Source organism: Akebia trifoliata, chromosome 13 (genome assembly GCF_017979445.1).
Source record: "Akebia trifoliata isolate Shusen 1 chromosome 13, ASM1797944v1, whole genome shotgun sequence".
Lineage (NCBI taxonomy): Eukaryota > Viridiplantae > Streptophyta > Magnoliopsida > Ranunculales > Lardizabalaceae > Akebia > Akebia trifoliata.
The window spans coordinates 27,425,429-27,446,158 of NC_141387.1; the positions used below are offsets into that span (position 1 = coordinate 27,425,429).

The 20,730-nt window shown below is 35.5% G+C and overlaps 1 protein-coding gene across 6 annotated transcripts; it reads right to left on the minus strand.

Annotated features, from left to right (window-relative positions):
• Positions 1-172: 172 nt before the first annotated feature.
• LOC147388169 (protein NARROW LEAF 1-like) lies at positions 173-18,143 on the minus strand. Of its 6 annotated transcripts, none has more exons than XM_086421846.1 (6): positions 17,940-18,143; positions 12,922-13,428; positions 12,199-12,342; positions 3,656-3,896; positions 1,380-1,880; positions 173-873 (listed from the first exon to the last, which is right to left on the minus strand). In XM_086421846.1, exons 2-6 carry the CDS (start codon positions 13,414-13,416, stop codon positions 437-439), a joined length of 1,818 nt encoding a protein of 605 aa, XP_086277972.1. In that variant the 5' UTR covers positions 13,417-13,428; positions 17,940-18,143; the 3' UTR covers positions 173-436. The 6 variants fall into 6 exon arrangements, with proteins under 6 accessions (XP_086277972.1, XP_086277971.1, XP_086277969.1 ...); XM_086421845.1 differs by having other exon boundaries at positions 12,922-13,438; XM_086421843.1 differs by having other exon boundaries at positions 12,922-13,450.
• Positions 18,144-20,730: the final 2,587 nt, after the last annotated feature.

Sequence of the window (20,730 nt, forward strand, 5' to 3'; positions counted from 1 at the left end):
TTTCACCACAACATACTTGTTATCGGGACCAGCATTTGTAGGAAAGTGTTCTTCACTTATTTGGTCCCTTCTAACGCCACACAACTCAACCCCTCCACCCCAGCCCCGGCCATGCACACAAACACTTGGGCGTGTGCACACAAACACTTGGGCGTGTACACAATACAAACAATACAAACGAAAGTCGGTCTGACAATTTTTTATCAAATGCTGTATGTATGACCCACATCTAGATACAACTTGAACAAGGCAACAAAGCAAAATTGCAAAATAATTTACCTGGTTGGAGACAAGAACTTTAAGTACTCTTCCCAACATTGTTACTCCATGATCCATTTTCATTGTTCGGATAATAGAATTTCAGAATATGTAAGCCCTATGTTGACCAGATCATTCTCAAAAAGTTGGCTCCCTTGTGCGGAGCAATACTTGTACATCAGTTTGAGTCATCAATGACAATTGTCGAATCTGCACGCCTTCGCTTGGGTTCACGATCTCCCAACTGCAATGAGAAACAGAGATCTTCATCGGAGCCATTCCTCAATGCAGAGAGATTTTTGAAGTCTGGGTTTCCCTGACTGTCATATTTATGCAATGGAGATCTATCAATGCAGCTCGGAATAAATTGAAGTTCAACATTGGGTGGAACATCGACCCCATCTTCTATATGAAAGTCAACATGTGTGAAAGGTGGATTTAGATTTACTTCTGAACCAGATCCTACTTCAATGGGGATTTGCTCAATATTAATGTCGAGAGACTCAAAGATATCTTTCTTTTTGTCTTTCGATAATGTTCCCTCTGCAGGAGATGACTCTCCAACTGTTGAATCCCCCGCTACGGCCGATGCACTTCTTTGCTCTTGCACTGCCACTATATTAATAATAAAACCATGTAATATGAAAAGGACCCAAAAATAAAAAAATAAAAAAAAGAGGCCGCTATTGGCTCCCCAGCTTTTTCTTGTTACACCACAATTAAAAAAATAAGTCAATTCGATTGCCACAGAAATTTGCTAAGGCCACCCCCAAGATTTGTGCTAATTCTTTGATGAGTTACATGTGAATTGTAGTCATTAGCAAAAGTTGGTGTGGCAATAGAATCTCTCATTTTTATTTGTTAGATTTAGAATTTTATATAAGCCTAATCCCAATAGTAAACAACTGCTGAAATTGTTTAATGTGTTATTTATGCTTTGTAATGTTGAAGTAAATTACTTGAACCAAACTTTTGTAATGTTAGAATAGTATGTTTTAATCTTTAATTAGGGTGTGATAAATAAAAGTTGGGGTGCCAATAGCATCTCTCAACAAAAAACCTGGTTGGAGAGAAGATTCTACCAAATAGAAGAAATCAGAGTACCTATAAAAAGCACTAACCTTGAAGCCCTTCACTACTCGTGACGAGATCAAGTTCAAGAAGATCAAGAAGGCGCCCAAGATCAACTCCACTAGTCCAATTCTCAGGAGGTTGACCAACTTTTAGCTTCAATCGCCCTCGATTAGCTGTCCCACCCCATATGATTCCAATTGGTCGTGGTTTGTCAGCATTGTGACCAGTTAGGAGGATGAGACTCCCACTGTCGCCTTCGAGGTCGAATGTTTGTTGGTTCTCACCCACGACGAGAAAATCAGTGAAGAAGCAAATGCCTTTCTCGTCATTGTATTCAAGAGCATAGGCCATTATGGTTCCAGTAGTCAAGCCAGAGCTTCGTCCAACTTTCTTCACTTGCTTTCCAATAAGACTGTTGATTGGAGATTGCAAGTCTATGATCTTGACATCTCCGATTTCACCCACACCTTTTACGGATGTGGTGACATTAGAGGTGTCAAAATCGTCAGCAAATGGGATGAAGGCTCCGTCAGCTCGCACAAATGTCTCTGCAGGTGAAAACAAATTTGTAAAAAATGTCAAATTTTGAGACAATTTTGATTAAGCATCATAGAAATTCATGCACAGAATCAGTTTTAGATGTCAGCTCAAAACTTGACCAAGTCAACTAAATTTCATCAGGCCACAACTAACAAACTCCCAAGTACTAGTTCAGTGGAACTAGGAATAGCCATGCTAGGACAAGAAAAGAAAGTTCTCTTTGCTTTCAGTTTTTTATCCCTCCTACATGCCTTTTTTCTAGATCTTTATGGTGAGCTTTTTATTCTTTTCCAACTTTGTGTGTATCTTGGCCCATGCCGAAGAGCCTCTTTAGACCCTTTTCCAGCTATGTTAAAAGTAGATTTTGCATTTTATGGATTGACTAGAGTTCATCTGTGCCATCCTCTTTAAGGTTAAAGGGGTAAAAGAGGAAAGATAGCAAAGTTAGAGGGAGTATTATTGAAAAAGAGGGACGGGGGAGAAGAGGAAAGATAATAAAGTTGAAGGGAGAGAAGAGAAAAGGTGGGGTAACGTTAACCCCATTCCATTATAACTGGAGGAAAGGTTTATCCCCTATAATTGTAGCTAGAGTGAGGGTCCACAGTTGCAGGGGCGGAGCCAGGATTTTGTTTTCGTGGGGGCAAATTACAAATAGAAATTTTTTTTGATTTTCTATGGGGCAAAGCAGTAGAATGTTAAAAGTTTTTGTGGGGGCAAATTACAAATAAAAAAAATTTCAAAACTTCTGTGGGGGCAAAGCAGTAGAATGTTAAAAAAAAATTTCAAATTATTAATACCTCCCTATTAAGTTTAGAAATTCTTGTGGGGGCAATTGCCCCCACTGCCCCCACTGTAAATCCGCCCCTGCACAGTTGTGTTTTGTTATGTAGACTAGAATTTCCCCGTGCCTATTACACAGACATCCTTTTTGGGTTTAAAAGTGTAAAAGACGAAAGATAGTAACATTTGAGGAATAGTATTGAAAAGAGGAGAGGGGGGGGGGGGGGGGAAGAGGAAAGAAATAAAGTCAGGATAGTGTGGACCCCACTCCACTACAGCTGGAGGGGACGTTTATCCCCGTAACTGCAACTAGAGTGGGGTCCACAGTTGTATTTTATTATATAGATTTGTAAGGAAATAGGTGAATCTTTAAAGAAAATATGAGTATAAAAAAGGCCATTGATGTACCAACCAAACCTTTTGATTATTGGACTTCAATCATTCTAGAGCAAAGGTGTTTTAGATACAAGGACTTTATATAAAGTGGGACTGGGTTTATAATATTTGTCTTAGCTTCCTTCTTTGTTTGAGGTACAAGGACTTTGTGTAAAGTGGGACTGGGTTTATAATATCTGTCTTAGCTTCCTTCTTTGAGCCTGTTTTGGGTCTGTTTTGGTCTTTTGAATTGCTCCGTTGAGATGGTCACCTTGACCGCTCTTCGTTTATTTAATATAATTTCTTCATTTATCTAAAAAAAAAGAAAAAAAGAAAGAAATAAGGACTTTGTTTAAGACGGCAGATATTGAAAAAGGTGCTGTCTACATATCCCTGCATTGGGTTTTGGGAAATGAAGCATCATTTTGGGAAATTAAACCTTCTCGTGCCTAATGTTCTTTTTCACATAATTCTCTAGCAAAAATCTCCCATCAATTGACTCAACAAAAAAAATTGTGATAACGGCAGGTTTTTTCTCACTCATCAGATTGAGTTGAGTAGGTTTTGACATTTTCTGCTACAGATATGGGATAACATTAATGAGAGCAATAATTTAGCACTACATTACCTGGGTTGGTTCCAGCAAAGGTGCCATACCAAAGATCATCCGTAATGAAAGATGTTGCCCTCTCCACTGCTCCAAGATACACCCCAGGCCCAAGGCTGGGTGGCAAAGGATGAAACATCTTCTGGTTTGGATAGTCTAAATCAACTGCTACATGTCGGTTTGTCAGGAAACCAACTTGACGGTTGCCAGTCCGGCTCTTCACTATGGCACCCAAGGTTCCATATGTCTCTTGGCTTGCAACCTACATGTGAAGAAAGATTACTCAATCATTTGAAGGGTTGCAACGACAATATCTAGACAGAGTGAAAATGACTAATTAAAACAGATGAATCTAAACATATCTCATCCTCAAAACGCAATTCACAGTTTTAAAAGAGTATCTACAAAAATAATTTTTTTTAGAAAAAAAAAAAAGACCCTAAGGAAGATTTGAATCCATGACCTTCTAGAAAGGGAAGGATACATCTCACCACCAATGATAAGCCAGGTATTACAAATTATGTTCCTTATATGGTGACTACTACATAGAAAAGAGAGAAGGCTTGAATTTTCATGAACTGGATGCCTTCCATAAGGATTAATGAGAATTAACATACGATAAAAAAAAGAATAGATAAAAATTTGTACGAAAAGAAACTGAGTCCACCATGATTCGCTAGTGCACAAGAAAGCTAGGGGCTCTGATACTAGGGAAAAGAGAGGATTGTATGGGCATAAAATATGAATTTGACCTGTAAATAGAACTTTGAGATGTGAGCATTAAATGTTAAGTGTTAACCAACCAACAACTCCAAAGGACCGTTATGTTGGAGGGGGGAGAACTATAAATATTAGAGGGTCACGGAGATTAACCGGGGGGCATGACACACCCGAGAGTGGAGGAAAATATACACTCAACACTCACCCTCACCCATAAAGGTGGAAAGAATTGAACCCGTGATAGACCAATCTGTTGGAGAGGGGTATGACACACCTGAGAGTGGAGGAAAATATACACTCAACATTAAACCCCCAAAGTCATGAAAGAACTTGAGAAATCCATGGTTGGGATATTCCCAAGCACATGGTCGGAGATTTGGATATTACCTAGAATGTGATCGAGAGGTCGGGATATTCCTAGCATGTGGTCAAGATGTTGTGTATCTCGAGGTCAATATTCTAAGAATAGTCTCACTTAAAACTAAATGCTAATGACATGCATCATGATGCTCAGATATACACAAATCCTATCATGTGGCATGGATAAGGTAAGATTCTGAATCCTCTCGATTGATGGTAGAGTTGTGTTATCCCTGATTGATGTCATATTTTCCTTAGAAAAAAAGTTACTTATTTTGTAGCCAATGGATTTTAGCTATTTAAAGAGCCCTTCCCCCTACTAAATTGAGAGGAGGAAAATAGAAATTAGGACCATGAAAAATAGTGGATCGATTCTCTAAAGCTCAACACTAAATTTGGCGATGAACCCCATCAACAAGCCCAATGCTCATCTCTTCCTCTCATAGTCTCTTTTATGATCCCTATGTGATTGTTAATTTGTTATGTATGGTTAAATGTGTGCATTTGTTGTGAGTATGTGACTATTGGGGGAGCCAAGGAATCGATAGAATCTCGGATTTTCCCATACAAATTGGGAGAACCGAAGGAATCAATATGATGGGTGTTCTCTAATTTTCTTACCAATTGGCATCAATTATGGGAATTGTGAAAAAAGATCCAAGCTCTTCTTGTAGCAATAACCAATGTCCACCACTATCTGCCTACTTGCAGATCGTTTAAAAGTACTAAGGGCTCGCTCTATTTTGTTTCTTTTATTTCCATAAAAAAGTTAGAAAAGAATATCATTTCTCCATTGTTTAGTTAAAAGGAAGAAGCATAATAGTAGGAGAGGGGAAACCCTAGGAGCTAGATGGGAAGTAAACCCAGTGGTATATTGGTATCTTCTTATTACCCTATAATTCTCAAAAAAACATAGAAGAAACAAGCAGAATACTTAAAGGGGGGGGGGGGGGGGTAAGATGAAAAAGTGTTCTCACTTTGGAGCCTTCTCACACAGGAGAAAGGGGGAATCGGCTCCAAGGCCATGTACCTATCCCAAGAATTATTTCTATTATTGTATTCATAGTATGCTTGAAAATACGAGCAAGTAATTTCGTATGATTCTAGAATTATTTTTCATTGTATAGCAATATAGTAATTTTCACCTCAAGTTTCAAAGGTATGCAACAATGTGAACCTCTAGACGAAATAAAATCTCTATTAAGTAATTTCATTTATAGGTACTATTCTACTTCCCATTCAGAGTATGGTTAATCTTGACAAAAAACTGGAAGAACATTCAACTTTGCAGATCTCCAACTAAATATTGAACCATGCTAGATCCAACTTCGTATATATGAATTGTAGAATCTTTTGTATGGTATCATTCTTCATGAAACAGATCATCTTGTCTCAAGGATGGAAGATCCTTTAGATGGAAAAATATTTCGTCCATTATGTAATCTTTATATTCAAATGATAGTTTCTTTTATTTATCGGTAAGCCTGTTTTTAGTGAGTTAAGTAACTTGGTGTTGGTAGGATTTGAACCCAGGTCTCTGATAGCTAGCACCTACCATTCAAATGATAGTTGGTCATCAATAAAAGGAATCATTGAAGGCTGTCAAACAATCATACAAGCGACCATCATAAGGGAAAATAAATGAAGGACTAATGACGAATAATGCACAATAAAGAAAAGAAGAGATAACAGATTCTAGGAAAAAATTCTGGAAAAAATATTGGGGCCCACTACACTTCGCCTTACGAAAGCCTAGGGCCTCTGATAACGAAGAGAGGGGATGTGAGCATCTGGTAGAGTTACTAGCTCTCTATCTCCACACTTCAAGGTATCAGCTTGCACTATCCTCCCTCTCTTACTCTTAGTGACAAGTCCCTGGAACATTGTAATTCTCTGATTTTCGGAGAGAATTATTTTCAGATTTGGAGGCAGTAGATTTTGGGGGCGATTGATTGCGCTTCAAAACGCAATTTTACCGGCGTTTGCGTCAAAACGCGGCGTTTTGAAGCTGAATCAAATGGGTTGCAATCATTTGCGTTTTGCGTTACCAAATTGCGTTTATAAACGCAAATGTGAAAAGCGGAATTTTAGAACTTCTTCAATTTGCGTTTGCGGGAGACGCGAATTACCGAAAAACGTCTCATGTGAAAAGACATTATTGCCCTCCGTTTTTTTTTAACTCATTTCTCTTCGTCTCTTCTTCGACAGAACCCTCACACAGCAACATCATTCTCGACCGAACCCTCGGACACCGACGTCGTCGTCGTCGTCGTCTCTCCTCTTTTCCTAAAGTCTCTCTCTCTCTCTCTCTGCCATAGAAACCCTCGATTTGGTATGGGTGCTTCTCAATCATTTCACCCTTCGATTTCTACAGCCGACTGATCTCATTGAAGACGACGACCAGCCGACTGATTCATGGTGCCAATAGATTTCTCGAGCTTCAATTGATGGTGCCAATAGATTTCTCCATTTCAATTGCGCTTCGATAATAGATATTCGAAATTGGGATTTTTTCTTCTGCGAAAATGGGTCACTCGAACTTCTGGAATTCTCATCCGAAAACTTACGGTCCTGGATCTAGTGCCTGGTGAGACGATTTTGTTTCAGTTTCCATCTCGGTTTGTTTAATTTATTTCGCTTTTTTGTTTTTCTTGAATCCATGGATTATCGTCTCGTCTGGTTCTATTCTTGTTAAACCCTAGCACAAAATAGAATTTTTGTTCGATGATCCAATGCTCTGTTATTCTAACATTGAATTTGGGTTTTATTTTTTTATTTTTTATTTTTTTTACTTCGCAAATTCTTATTTATGAATCAGTGCAACTCCCCGGTGAGACGATTTTGTTTCAGTTTTATTCTCCATCTGTATTTATTTAATATCTTTCACTTTTTTTGGTTCTCGAATCGATGAATTATCATCTCTTTTGGTTCTGTTCTTGTTATAAATCGATTCGAAAGATAAGGGAGTTATAGATTATAATTTAAAAAAAAAAAAAAAATTGTCTCGAATGTTTTCGGATATTCAATAATTTATATATATATATGTTTTATAAATTGAATATAATGTTATTGGGTATTCGATAATCAAATTTATAAGGGGAGTTATCGATCTCCAACTCAATTCACCAAGATCTGAAACCCCAAATGAACAATAGATTCATATATTATCAGGTTTTAGTCCCCTCAATTTCAAGAGATAAATAGATTCATATATTTTTTAGGGTTTTATAATGGATAAAAAAATCCTTTTTGATGCCCCAAAGAAAATGCTCCTCAAATATCCAAAGAAATAATGCATGTATTATTTTTTGTAGTTGGCCATTATGCGGGATGGTTCTATCTTCTCATTTAATTTACTTATGGTGTTACCTTGTACAGCATGCTAAGAATGAGAACTGTGAAACTATGAACTTTTATTATATTTTTCTTTTGATGGGTATAAGAAATTTTTTTATAAGACTTCCATTTATATTTGTTCCGCTAAAATATTGGAGCTGATAACGTTGTTTTATAGGGAAGGTAAGTATGACAACTATTGTATAGAGGACGATGATTTACATGTTGTAGTTTTGTATCTTTTTTTGGGAGTGAAACGTGTGATAAGTGCAATTCTTGGGGATAGTAAAGGTGAATTCAATTTATATGTCCTATGTTGAATTTAAAGAATTTATAGCCGAGCTACTTTGTTTCATACCTTAGTGAAATTTACTCTTTAGGATAGATATTTTTATTAGTTTAACTTGATTATAGATTCAGATATAAAAATAGTGGCCTTGTTAAAGACATCTAAAGGTATTTGAAAACCAAGGGTGCATCTCAAATATTCACTTAAACGAAGAGGTGTATGTTTGTCTAAATTACTTTCTTTTTTAAAGTAATTCCTTCAGGATTTTTTTATATTAAATAACCAAAACTCCCTTAGTTGTAATTATTAGAGTTTCTGATATTAGTTTGATATCTAACCGTGGGTTCTATTCAAGGGGGGTTGAAAGGTAATTCATTGTCTCCTAACATGTGCCAATTGATTGGTCTTTGATACTCGTAAGTGCTTATGTACAATGTGAATTTTGGATTGCGTACTATGCAGGTATTTTGTTTGTCAGGAAAATTTCATATGTCCATTTTTAAGAGGAGATGTTGCCAAAATTTCTATATAATTATAAATTTTTCTATAATTTTTTTTTATAATTATAAATATTTTAAAATTAAAATAATTATATTTTTTAATTTTTATATAATTTTATTATATTTATATATATTTAGTGTAATTATATATTTATAGAGGTATTTTGATAATTTTTAATGCATTCTGGATGCATTATCAACCTTAAGGGTATTCTGGTCATTTTACCCTAATACAGTAGATTCTTGAAGCTGTATCAAACAGTAATCACCAGATTCTGACAGCACAGCACTTTTACAAAAGCTCTATCAAACAAGTTTTTCAGTGTTTCAGATTCTAACAACAGATTCTGACAGTAGAAGCTGACAGCAGATTCAAGCAGCTGAATCAATCGGGCCCTAATGGTTCTGGAGAGAGAGATGATGTGGCTCTTATGAAGAAATTTTCCAATTTGTTTTTGTCGTCTCAAAAGAATTTATGTCAATTCTTAGTTTCATGATTCAAATGTTATGTCTCTTCGGACTTGGGCTTTAGAAGAACGTTCAATAACTGTGAGATTGGCCTTAATCTTTAATCTTGTCACAGTCTCTCCAAGGCGTAGTCACGAAAAGATGATTGTTCTTTTTTTTAAATCATGTTTAAAATACTTTTTCTACCTCTAAAGATTACAATGAGAAAAAAGAATGCCTTTTTCTACATTTTAAATATGTTTTTTTAACTTTTCCAACACTACTTTTCATTAAAAGATTAAACACATTTTTTTGTGGCCTCATGGTTATTTGTGATTTGGTTCATGAATATTGTTTACTTGAGTTATAAAATAGGATTTGGTTATTCATATATGTAGTTTAATATGGAATTTGATTACAATGTCTTGATATTATGGCATTAAACTTTTTTCAACAGTTATTATATTTTTTTTTCCTCCAAAGATATGTTGATAGTTGACCTTTTTTTAGCATCATGACATGTGTAATTATGCATGATACATGTACATTTTATAATTTTTCCAAGGTTTTCCCTTGCCCTTTAAACCCTTTTATCCAGCTAATCAGGATGGTTTTTTTCTTAACAAATCTCTTCATCGGTCCTTAGTTCAGTCATCTCCCTTATCATCCACATATGAAGCAGTCTAGAGTCCTAAAGTTCTTTCAAAAGTTTCTTCTTTATTTGATTGGTTTTGCCCAACAAGATCCTTACAATGGATAGTGTCATTTGGCAAGGTGTCATTGGTCTGCACTTATGTTATACGTGTAAGGGTGACAATAAGTTTGTCCATAATTTTCTCATCCATTGTGTGGTGGCTTGTGAGATCTAGTCTCAATTCCTATCCCCTTTTAGCTTTCTTGGGTACATTCATCATCCTCTCTCATCTTTGTTTGAGGACTGGCAGGCTTTCAGGTTTTTCTGTTTAGCTTTCAAGAGGATTTTTTGGGTTTAGTAACCTTCACCATCTATCGGGGAATCTAGAATGAAAGGGATAGTCAAGCCTTTGGGAGTTGTGAGCATTCGTTTTAGGAAGTTATCATCTCAATTTTGGGAATTATTTTCTACTAGTGCAAACTGTCTTAAGGAATTTAAGGGTATAGTTTTGGTGGATTTTTCGGTAGATGGGATTGGGTTTGTAGGATTGCTGTTGAGTATAGTTTGGGGTCCAAGGCATTGGTGTTACTTGAGTGCCTCAATTTGCTTTCTTGTTTTTGATTGGTCATCTCAAAATCCCCTTAGTAATGGAATTTACTTATCAAAAAAGTAATCTGATTGACAAAGCAGAATGTAATCACTTGGCTATGGCCCTGTTGGATAATGCTGAACTCTGACACAAAGTGTACATGCATAGTAGAATCATAAATAACAACTTTCGAATATGTATCTATGTATATATATATATATATATGGGTCACGTTCGGCACCCTACACTTTACCCTACGTGTTTTGTCCTACATGGGTTAGAAGTTTTGGAATAGGCTGATTTTTGGTGAGGATGATCTCTATAGTGAGGAGATCATCCTCACCAAAAATCAGCCCATTCCAAAACTTCTAACCCCATCAAAAATGATTTACAAAAAATGGACGGTCCACGATTTTTCAACTTGTAAACATGGAGCTAGAAATTTCGGAATGGGCTGATTTTTGGTGAGGAGGATCTTCTAACCGTAGAGATCATCCAAACCAAAAATCAGCCCATTCCAAAACTTCTAACCCATGTAGGACAAAACACGTTGGGTAAAGTGTAGGGTGCCGAACATTTCCCTATATATATATATATGCATAAAGGCAACAAAATGTTCCAATACATGTTGACATGCTTATCGTTCCTCTTACTTTTTTTCTAATTATATCAAACAAATAACTCCTATGTCCATTTGCTGATCAAAAACCCAATCCCAAACACTATAAAGCTTAATTTATGTCAAGATTGGAATCCATACACAATTTGCTATATGGATTCCCAGTACACCCTCCCCCCTTATCCCAAATAGTAGGGCACGCACATTGGCACCCTCTTTTTTTTTTTGCCTCCGAAATCAAAACTCCTGCGTCGGGCAGTCGTTCCCTTTTAATTTGGCATCTAGAAGCTTAAATGGCACAAATCTGAAAATATTTCCTCTTTTTCTTTTTTGCTTAGTAATAAAACACCATTAACTACTACTAATACATGACTAAACTGGACTCACCATAAGCACAATCCAGACTACAAGGAAATCCCAAAGCAAATAGTAGATATTGGGCACCTCAGCTCAGGAGTTCCTTACGAAGTCAAAATTTATGCTTTCGGCAGTTGTTCCTTCTTTAATATAACATCTACATATTTAATTTGGAGCAAATTCCCAATTTTTAGGAGAAGGGATAGTCAAATTGAGCATACAACTCTTATAGATTGAGATTTGAAAATTGGGTAACTTCATTAGGCTGAGAATAATTAGAGAAGAGACCTGGGATCAAAAATCCACACCTTCACCCGTTAACCTATCAGAAAAAGAAAAAAAATAAGAAAAGAAACAGTCCATGCATATGGTTTAAGACCTAAAATACATTTTGTGTAACAAAACTACCCGATTAAGTTATTGTATAAAATAAGAACAAACCTAAACCAACATATCTATATGTCTAAAGGCAACCAAAGATATGCAGGACCTAATTTTATGTTTTTTGTGTCTCATGGAAAAAATGAAAAGTTGGAAGATTAATGTCACCAAAAGAAGACCAGCACCCATGGCTAGTGCATCGAGTATCTTGGTCAACATGCAAATTTGCCTACATTACTCAGACAAATCATAGGGAACAAATAGAAGAGGAAAATAAATAACTCCAGCAAAATATAGAACATGAAGGTTGCCAAAGAGAAGCAAAAAAATACCTGAGAACCTGAACCAATGCACAAATCACTTCCTCTTAAGCCATCGACAAGCTCAGTGTATAATTGTTCTTTGGGAGTCGCTGCAGGTGCACCAAAATACGAGAATTCTACAACGTCCACATCACACCATACACCTCCCGGGCCCTAATCATAGACACCAATCACTTCAACTTCGAAATAAAACATCGAACACTCACAAATGCATAAAGATTTCAAAGTTAACCCCCCACCCCACCCCCTCATCCTCAACAAGCAGAGAATAAGAGGCAGGACAGAGAAGGAAATAGGGAACATCAACATAAGCCACCATAAAAAGTATAACAAAAGAGTCCGACTAGCCTTACTTAGTAAGATTTCAACTCTTAGTAAGGGTCGTTGAGCTCACCTTGTGGCCACCAACAACATGATCCAATGCCACAGGGTTGTAAAGGACAAAATTCTATAAAATTCAAAAAATGTTATTTTTCACCGTTGAATTTAATTTTAAATTGGGAGTTCCGTTCAAAACCTTGGATCATGCCCAAAAAAATTACTTTTTGAAAAATAAAAAAATTGTTGGATCTAAGTTTTTTCATGAACTCTAGAGGGCTATGGTGTTCGATTGCCAATGTGGTAATCCATTTGAGGTCAAGGACCCCAAGTAAGAGTAAAAATCTTACTAAGTTTAGTAAGGAAAGCGTTTTTCATAACAAAATGAACCATTTCTATTTACTCTTCACTCACCTCAAGGGCAGACGGCAAACATTGAATGGGACTAAGCCATTGCCTATGAACCTTCCGGGCAACAAAGACGAGAATAGCGGGTATATCTGTCAATGTACCTCGGCGAATACGAAACCCAATTGCGGTACCGAGACTGTAACGACGCAAGATCTGGCTATGAAATGCTCTTATAGTCATCAGCTCAAGCAAGGTGGTCGCTTGCTTCCCCGTAGGCAACTGGTCAAGAATTTCGGGCAACACACCTTTCTGAAGGTTTCCGAAGTAGTTTGCCCGATCTTCAGCGGCACCATTCAATCTGCTGGAATTAGGCCATGAGAAGTAGGCAGCATTGCTTTCGGAGTGTTGACCAGCTGATGCAAAAGCTTGAAGTGGTGGACTTGATGATGGTAGATTTGGATGACCACAGTAGTTCCTTTCAAGGTCCAAAGCTGATTCCTCTGATTGTGTCGATCCAGAGTGACGGCCCCTTAAATCCAAAGAACTTGCCCTTTCCATTCTTCAGTTAGCCTACATGGAACTAATAAAGAATCTTTTGCGATAGCCAAAAAGACAACTTCATCAAATATGGGGAAAAAAAATTAAAGAAAGAAAGAACTCTGCAAAATCTATCCTACAAGACTGTTGAGATGTACACCTTGAAGCAAGGCACAAGCCCATAGCCCAAGGCTTTAGCCCAAACAGAGAATTTCAAAGCTTATGCTCAGCCTATTGATGCATATAGCCTCTAGGACCCTTGAGGCTAGCCTCACTGTATCATATGGACCACCCAAATTTTGAAAAATCATTTTTTATTCTTTCCACAAAATACCTCCCTTATTTATATTCCCAAAACGACCTAAAAGCTCTAGCTTTTGTAGTAAATCCTCATCTTACTTGAAAAAAATAAAACCTAAAATTCAAAATTTTAGAACCCTAGTATTTCATTTATGATAAAAAAAAATGTTGTGGGTTCAAATCTTGTTGGATTTTCTTCCTACAGATTTCTTGCAATAAGTCTCATCAAATACAAGAAACTAATCAAAGTTTTGGAGGTGTTTGGGACAACTACATTTACATTTCCCTTTTTGCTTCCAAATAACTCAAAATCCTTTTACCTTTTTTTTTTTTTCTTTGTTCTTTTTCTTATTCTTTGTCTTTGGTATTTGTTAGAAGATGGTGAGGAGTTAAAAAGCAACAAGGAGGTAGAAAAAATAGAAGGGTCCGACCAAGGTTGAAGGACCAAAAGAAGATTTGGAAAGTTGTACATTTACACATCTGAAGCAATTTGTGAGGTAAAATTATTAAAGGAGATGTGAAGAGGATGAAGGGTCATCATGCAGGTACCTATAACAATGTGTCCCTGTATTCAACGATTCTTGCAGATGTTTAGAGGTAAAATAGCATATCTCAAATGTTTAGTAGAGCCTACATTTAGCACATGCATGCAACTGTTGATTCCATGGCCAACACATGAGCTCATTATGGTGTCCCATTAGAAGATGAAGCATGGTTGAGAGTTCCGTAATGTTTCAAGGTTTTGCCTGACATATTCCAGTTTCAGTCCACACCAGAATAAAATATTCAAACCAAAACATTGAATGTTTTGGGAATGTCTTGGAATGCTACAGTCAAGAAGGTCCCGATTTTTCTCCTAACTAAAACACTGCATAGAGATGAGATTTTAAACCTTAGATGTAGGTGACATATCAGGTCCAGAAACATCTAGCAATGGTGATCATGTTGCCATTTATATATCTGTGAGTTGGGGGACCGATGGAGCCATTTTTGGTTGTTGATGTGGAGGGAAGTAGAGGGTATGGCGAGGAACACACAACAAATATACTTCCTAGCAGAACATAAAGCAGAGGAGCATAAGAATCAAGTATGCTTGGACATTAGGCATTTTTCAGGTGATAAAGTGAATGCATTTAACAGACACAGTTTGTCCTTTATGACGCTCAAATGGGGCATAAGGGTATGGCTCCATGTATGAGATGCTGACTTGGATTCTTAAAAATAAGTAAAGACTCATGATTTGATGCTCGAAGAGGTTAAAAGTACGTGGGCGAGGTTAGGGGTCACACTTATGTCCGGCGGATGGATATACATTTATGGCCAAAGGTTGATTAATTTTCTTTTTAATAATTAAAATGAATATTTTATGAAGTTTGTGGATGGTGCATAGCAAAAAATACCCACATGGTGTTTAAATTTCTTGATGAAATGGGGGATGGAGTTGGAGAGGAGAAGAGGGTGCAAATAGTTATTTATAATCCATCTGCACACAAGTTAGATGGAAAGAAGTTGATGGACAAGAAGAAGTGGCTCTATTGGACTCCATGTGAGGCACATTGCATTGATTGATGTTTGAAATGATAAGGAAGTTTGCAACATGATTCTACTTTGATGTAAGTAATCAAGGTCAACAACTTTACATATGGACACATTTGGGTTTTTTTCACCAAATTATAACTCATTCGCCCGATACTAACTAGGTTTTCACAACTTATTTGAAATTGCCAAACATGTGCAATCAACGTATTAATTTAGATTTCAATTCTATTTCAGTCAACCTGGACAATCGATTCTAATTTGGAAATATCATGCATCTTCCCTAGAGCACACCCAAATCCATGCAAGACCCCCTCACTATTTTTTTTTCGATAAGTGTAATTTTATCCTTAAAAAAAAATAAGTGGTCAAGATGACCAACCAAGATCACAAGGAAAAAAGGATTTTTGATTACAAAGAACATAGAGACTCCCACCTAAAAACTAAATCTTCAAAAAATACACCTGTCTACTCCTTACTAAGCTTAGCCAAAAATACATCAATCCCAACATATCTAAAATCAGATCACGAACTGATTGACCTCCCTCACTAATTTATCAAGAGGGAAACGAGGTCCTGAATGGAGCTGATCCACAAAAATGGCTATATTCTTCTCCCCAGTTTTAGAGTCGAAACCATTGCATGGATGAAGTGACACAGGTCCAGGACTCCGAACCTCTCTTTAATTTTAGGAATGTTGAGAGGGGCCATTTTTAGCAAAAGAGAAAGGAAAATTGGATAAGGTCTGTAGTTTACCTTGAAGAATAGTGAGAGGCAAATAAGACAAGGACAATGAAAGTGCTAAAATGGAGAAATATAAAGACAACAAACTGAGGGACACATGTCCCATCACACGGAACAGACTAACTTGCAGCAAAACATTAAGACACTCCGAACTTTCATCTACATTAACAGCGCAAATCTCAAGCATATAAATGAAATATTTGCATTCCAGAGGGGGTAATTGTCAGTGTTTAAAAGTCCCATTCAATCAGAATTGAAAACATGTCACTAAGATCGTGGATGTGGGCAATTAAGATAGGGTAACAGAAAAGAATCTAGGAAGTTTATCCACCCACGATGCCAAGGACAATGTGGTCCACATAGTCTATGTGGCCAACATAATACATGTGGCCCGTATTGAATGTCGAGCGTGCAAACAATTGCTACTTTAGTGATGTGCAATCATGTGAGAATAAAATAGCAACTGAAAAACGAGCGATTCACAATAACCACCTCACAGCCATTAGCAACTATGCAAATTGGTCCAATCGGTTCCACAATCAACGAATCATGCTTATAGACATGAAATATACACAAGTGAATGTTATAAATAGGAGGAAAGACAAATGGCAAAGATAGGCAATCTATGACCTCACAAACTTTGTCAAAATTCATTCTACTAACTAGATCGTTGGAGTGTCGTCTACCGGTCCACCCCCTAATAAGCTTGAGACTTTACAGGGTGAGGATCAAATCAAGAAAAATAACCTCACAAATATCTTTTAAGGCATTTTCAAAGAAGGTGTCTAGTCGTTGATTGGGGGTGACTCAACTTTAACACAATGCAAAACAAGTACTTTATTTTGAAGAACCTTTCAAAAATAATTTAGTTTCAAGATCCTTGACAAAAGCCGCTCAGGGAAGGTCAATTATGAATATCAAGGAAAGAAAAGGCTAGTGAAAGGATAAAGCTTTGAAAATGCCCATCTTAGATTGTTGAAGTCTACTAATGGCTGGTCAAAGCTTCGAAAGGTTGTGGAAGGAATTGGATACCATAATGATAGCAGAGAGGATGGTGTAGGCTGATGAATGTTGTTAAGATAAGGCAAATCTCTCCACAGCCCTACAAAGCTAAAGAAAACTGACCAACCTCTATGGAAGTAAAAAATTCTTTGTGAGGAAGGAATTTCCTCGGAACCAGGCAACCTCTAGCCAAGTTTGTAGGACTTGGATTTCTGGCTGCATCGTCTTCAATAGGTGAAAAGAATCCGAAAAAAATGGCTTGGAATTGAATTTTCAGAGAAAAATTATGACAAAAGAAGAAGAATAACAACATGAATCAAGAAATTCATAGAGGATAAAGAACTAAAACATTCAAAAAAAAAAAAAAAAAACAGAAACCAAAATAAGTAAATTTAGCCTATTTCATACAAACATGATCAATATACTTTAATTACAAAGGGGACAAGAGACAATCTCAAATGGGTATCAGTTGATGGGGAATACAAAATCCAAAACCAACAAATAATCAAAGAAGAAGGAAAATCCATAACTAGAAAAGTACCCATAGATGCATATATGCAAAGCCTACTTCAAAAAAATAAACCAGAATGTCATGCAAAAAGGAAAGAACAACAATATTTTTTTGAAATTAACTAAATTAAATAATAATAAAAAATAAAGCAAACCCAGAGAGCATAAACAGTATGTACAACATGTTTGAAGTTGGGAAAAATAAAATCAGCTTGAAAATCAAAGGGAAAAAAAATCTAGAACAAATAAATGAAAAAATGGACCAAAAATCCCAAGATTAAGCATCAAATAGGCTAGAAGCTGAAACAATCTACAAATGGGTATCTGAAAGTTCAAGAAAACAGAGCAGTACCCACTTCATGCATGAGCTTTAAAAATAAAATACAAAGAAAAAAATAGCTTGAAATAGAAGAAAAAAATGATCTTTAAAGAAAATTCGAATGAGAACTCACCGATCAAAGCTGGTGATGAAGAAGACGAAGGAAGAGAGCTCGTCAAAAAACTGAGGTTTAGACCCCCTTTTGATGAGTATTTAGATGGGCTAGTACTAGTAGTAGCAGTAGTAGATTGCCCATTTGTCAGATTACAACAGGAATCTCTTCTGTAATAACTGGGATTGCCAGCTTGCATCAATTGCAGAATGGATTGTTACGACAAAACCCCATGAAATAAAATTAAAATTAAAATAAAAACACTCCGCAAATGAATTAAATTTTGGCACCCCAAATTTTATTTATTACACCTTAATTTCTTAAATTATTGAAAAAATTACTTAATAGTCCCTAACGCTAACTTTTTTTTCAATTTAGTCATCGACTTTTGTGGGTTATCAAAATAGTTTATTTAGTAAATTCCTCTTTTCAAAATAGTCTTGGAACACCTCTAGACATTTTCCACTATTGAAATGTTAGAAATTACCCTAACCATTCAAAATTACCATTTTCGTCCAAAAAATTTGGATTTTCAAAACTTTGATCAAGTTTTGGAGATTCCATTCTAATAAAAATGATTTGAGAATGGAGATTCCATTTTGAAAATATATGTAATTATTTTACTTTATTTTTTTTATTAAAAATTATCTACACAAGTTGTTATGTAAAGTTTTAAGTCGATCTTTCTATGTATTTTAGTTAGAAGAACTCGAAAAAAATGAAAATGAATAAGTTTTATAGCGTCGAGGTTGACAATTTTTATTTTTGAGTTCAATATTGTATTGTCGAGGTTGATATTTTTCTAAAAAAATTATTGTCGAACTCAACATAATTATTGTCGACCTCACCAATTTTATTTATTATGGAGCTCACCAGTTTTAATTATTGTTGAGTTCAACAATAATTAAAATAAAAAATAAAAAAATGTCAACCTTAATGCTATAAAATCCATCCGTTTTCATTTTTTCAAGTTTTTCTAACTAAAATAATAGAAATATCGACTTAAAAATTGATGGAACGATTTTGTGCAAATGATTTCAAACCAAAAGAATCATCCTTGATCGATTTTCATCCAAAAAGGGAGCAAAACAATTGAAAAACCTTAACTTTTTTCATAAATCTTCAGAATACTTGAAAATAAATAAATAAAAATGACTTATTCTTCCTTTTCAAATTATTTTCATCATAATGAACTCCAAAACTCAATGGGGATGACGAAAATCCAATTTTTTTTTTTTTTTATACAAAAATGATGAATTTGAATGGCTAAGGAAATTTTGATATTTCAATCGTGAGAAATGTCTAGAGTGGGGTTTCGAGACTGTTTTGAAAAGAGGGATTTACTAAATGGACTATTTTAATAACCCACAAAAGTCAAGGATTAAATTGAAATAAAAGTTAGTGTCAATGACTATTAAGTAATTTTTCCTAATTTATTTATGATGCCCCCATTAAAGATTAAATGGATAAATTATTGGAAGGATCTTCACAGAGGGATTTCTTTTTAATTAATCCATAAGTTTTAGGGTTTCTCTTAATAGTTCATTTAGTAAAAAAATATTATTTCTAATCAGTCCGTGGACCTTACTCCCCACATTTCTCATGATTGAAATGACAAATGTGCCCCAATCGTTATAATTCATCATTTTTATTCAAACAAATTGGATTTTCAATATCTTAATCGAGTTTCAGAGACTCTATTATAATACAAATTATAAATCACTTTTGATGGATTTAGAAGTTTCAAATTGAACTGATTTTTTGTGAAGATGATCTTCTCATTATAGTGACCATTCTCGCAAAAAATCAGCTCAATCCAAAACCTCTAACCCATGTTTTGAAAAACCATTGTTTTTTACATATGTTTTTACATACGTCCCATGAACCGCCCCCATATATATATAAAACAATGATTTTTCAAAATATGGGTTAGAGGTTTTGGATTGAGCTGATTTTTTGCGATAATGGTCACTATGATGAGAAGATCATCCTCACAAAAAATCAGCTCAATCTGAAACTTCTAAATCCATCAAAAATGATTTACAAATTATTGGCAAAAAAGTGACGGTCCACATTCTAAATCACTTTTAATGGAGTTTATAAGTTTCAGATTGGACTAATTTTTTTTCGGATAACATTCCTATCATAGAGATCATCCTCACAAAAAATCAGCTCAATTCGAAACTTCTAACTCATATTTTGAAAATTTATTAATGTTATATTGTTTTTACATATGTTTTTTCATATATGGGTTAGAAGTTTCGGATTGAGCTGATTTTTTATGAGGATGATCTCTATGATGGGAAGATCATCTGGAAAAAAAAAAAATCAGTCCAATCTGAAACTTTTAACCTTAATAAAAGTGATTTAGGATGTGGACCGTCGACTTTTTGCGAATAATTTGTAAATCACTTTTGATGGATTTAGAAGTTTCATACTGAGCTGATGTTTTGTGAAAATGATCTTCTCATCATAATGACCATTCTCGCTAAAAATCAGCTCAATTCAAAACCTCTAACCAATATTTTGAAAAACCATTGTTTTTACATATGTAAAAATAATAATTTTTCAAAATATGGGTTAGAAGTTTCAGATTGAGCTAATGTTTCCCGATGATGGTCTCTATGATGAGAATATCATGCCTATAAAAAATAAGCTCAATCTAAAACTTCTAAGTCCATCAAACGTGGTTTACAAATTATTGGTAAAAAATTGACGATTTACATTCTAAATCACTTTTGATGGGCTTAGAAGTTTCAGATTGAACTGATTTTTTTTAGGATGATCTTCTCATCATAGAGATCATCTTCAC

What these genes read in the sequence shown, in the direction of transcription:
- LOC147388169 (XM_086421846.1), bottom strand. Translation starts at nt 13,416, where the DNA reads ATGGAAAGGGCAAGTTCTTTGGATTTAAGGGGCCGTCACTCTGGATCG. An exon ending in GCATTGGTTCAGGTTCTCAG is followed by an intron (nt 3,897 to 12,198) that starts GTATTTTTTTGC and finishes CTTCACATGTAG; the next exon opens with GTTGCAAGCCAAGAGACATA. An exon ending in GAGTAGTGAAGGGCTTCAAG is followed by an intron (nt 874 to 1,379) that starts GTTAGTGCTTTT and finishes TTATTAATATAG; the next exon opens with TGGCAGTGCAAGAGCAAAGA.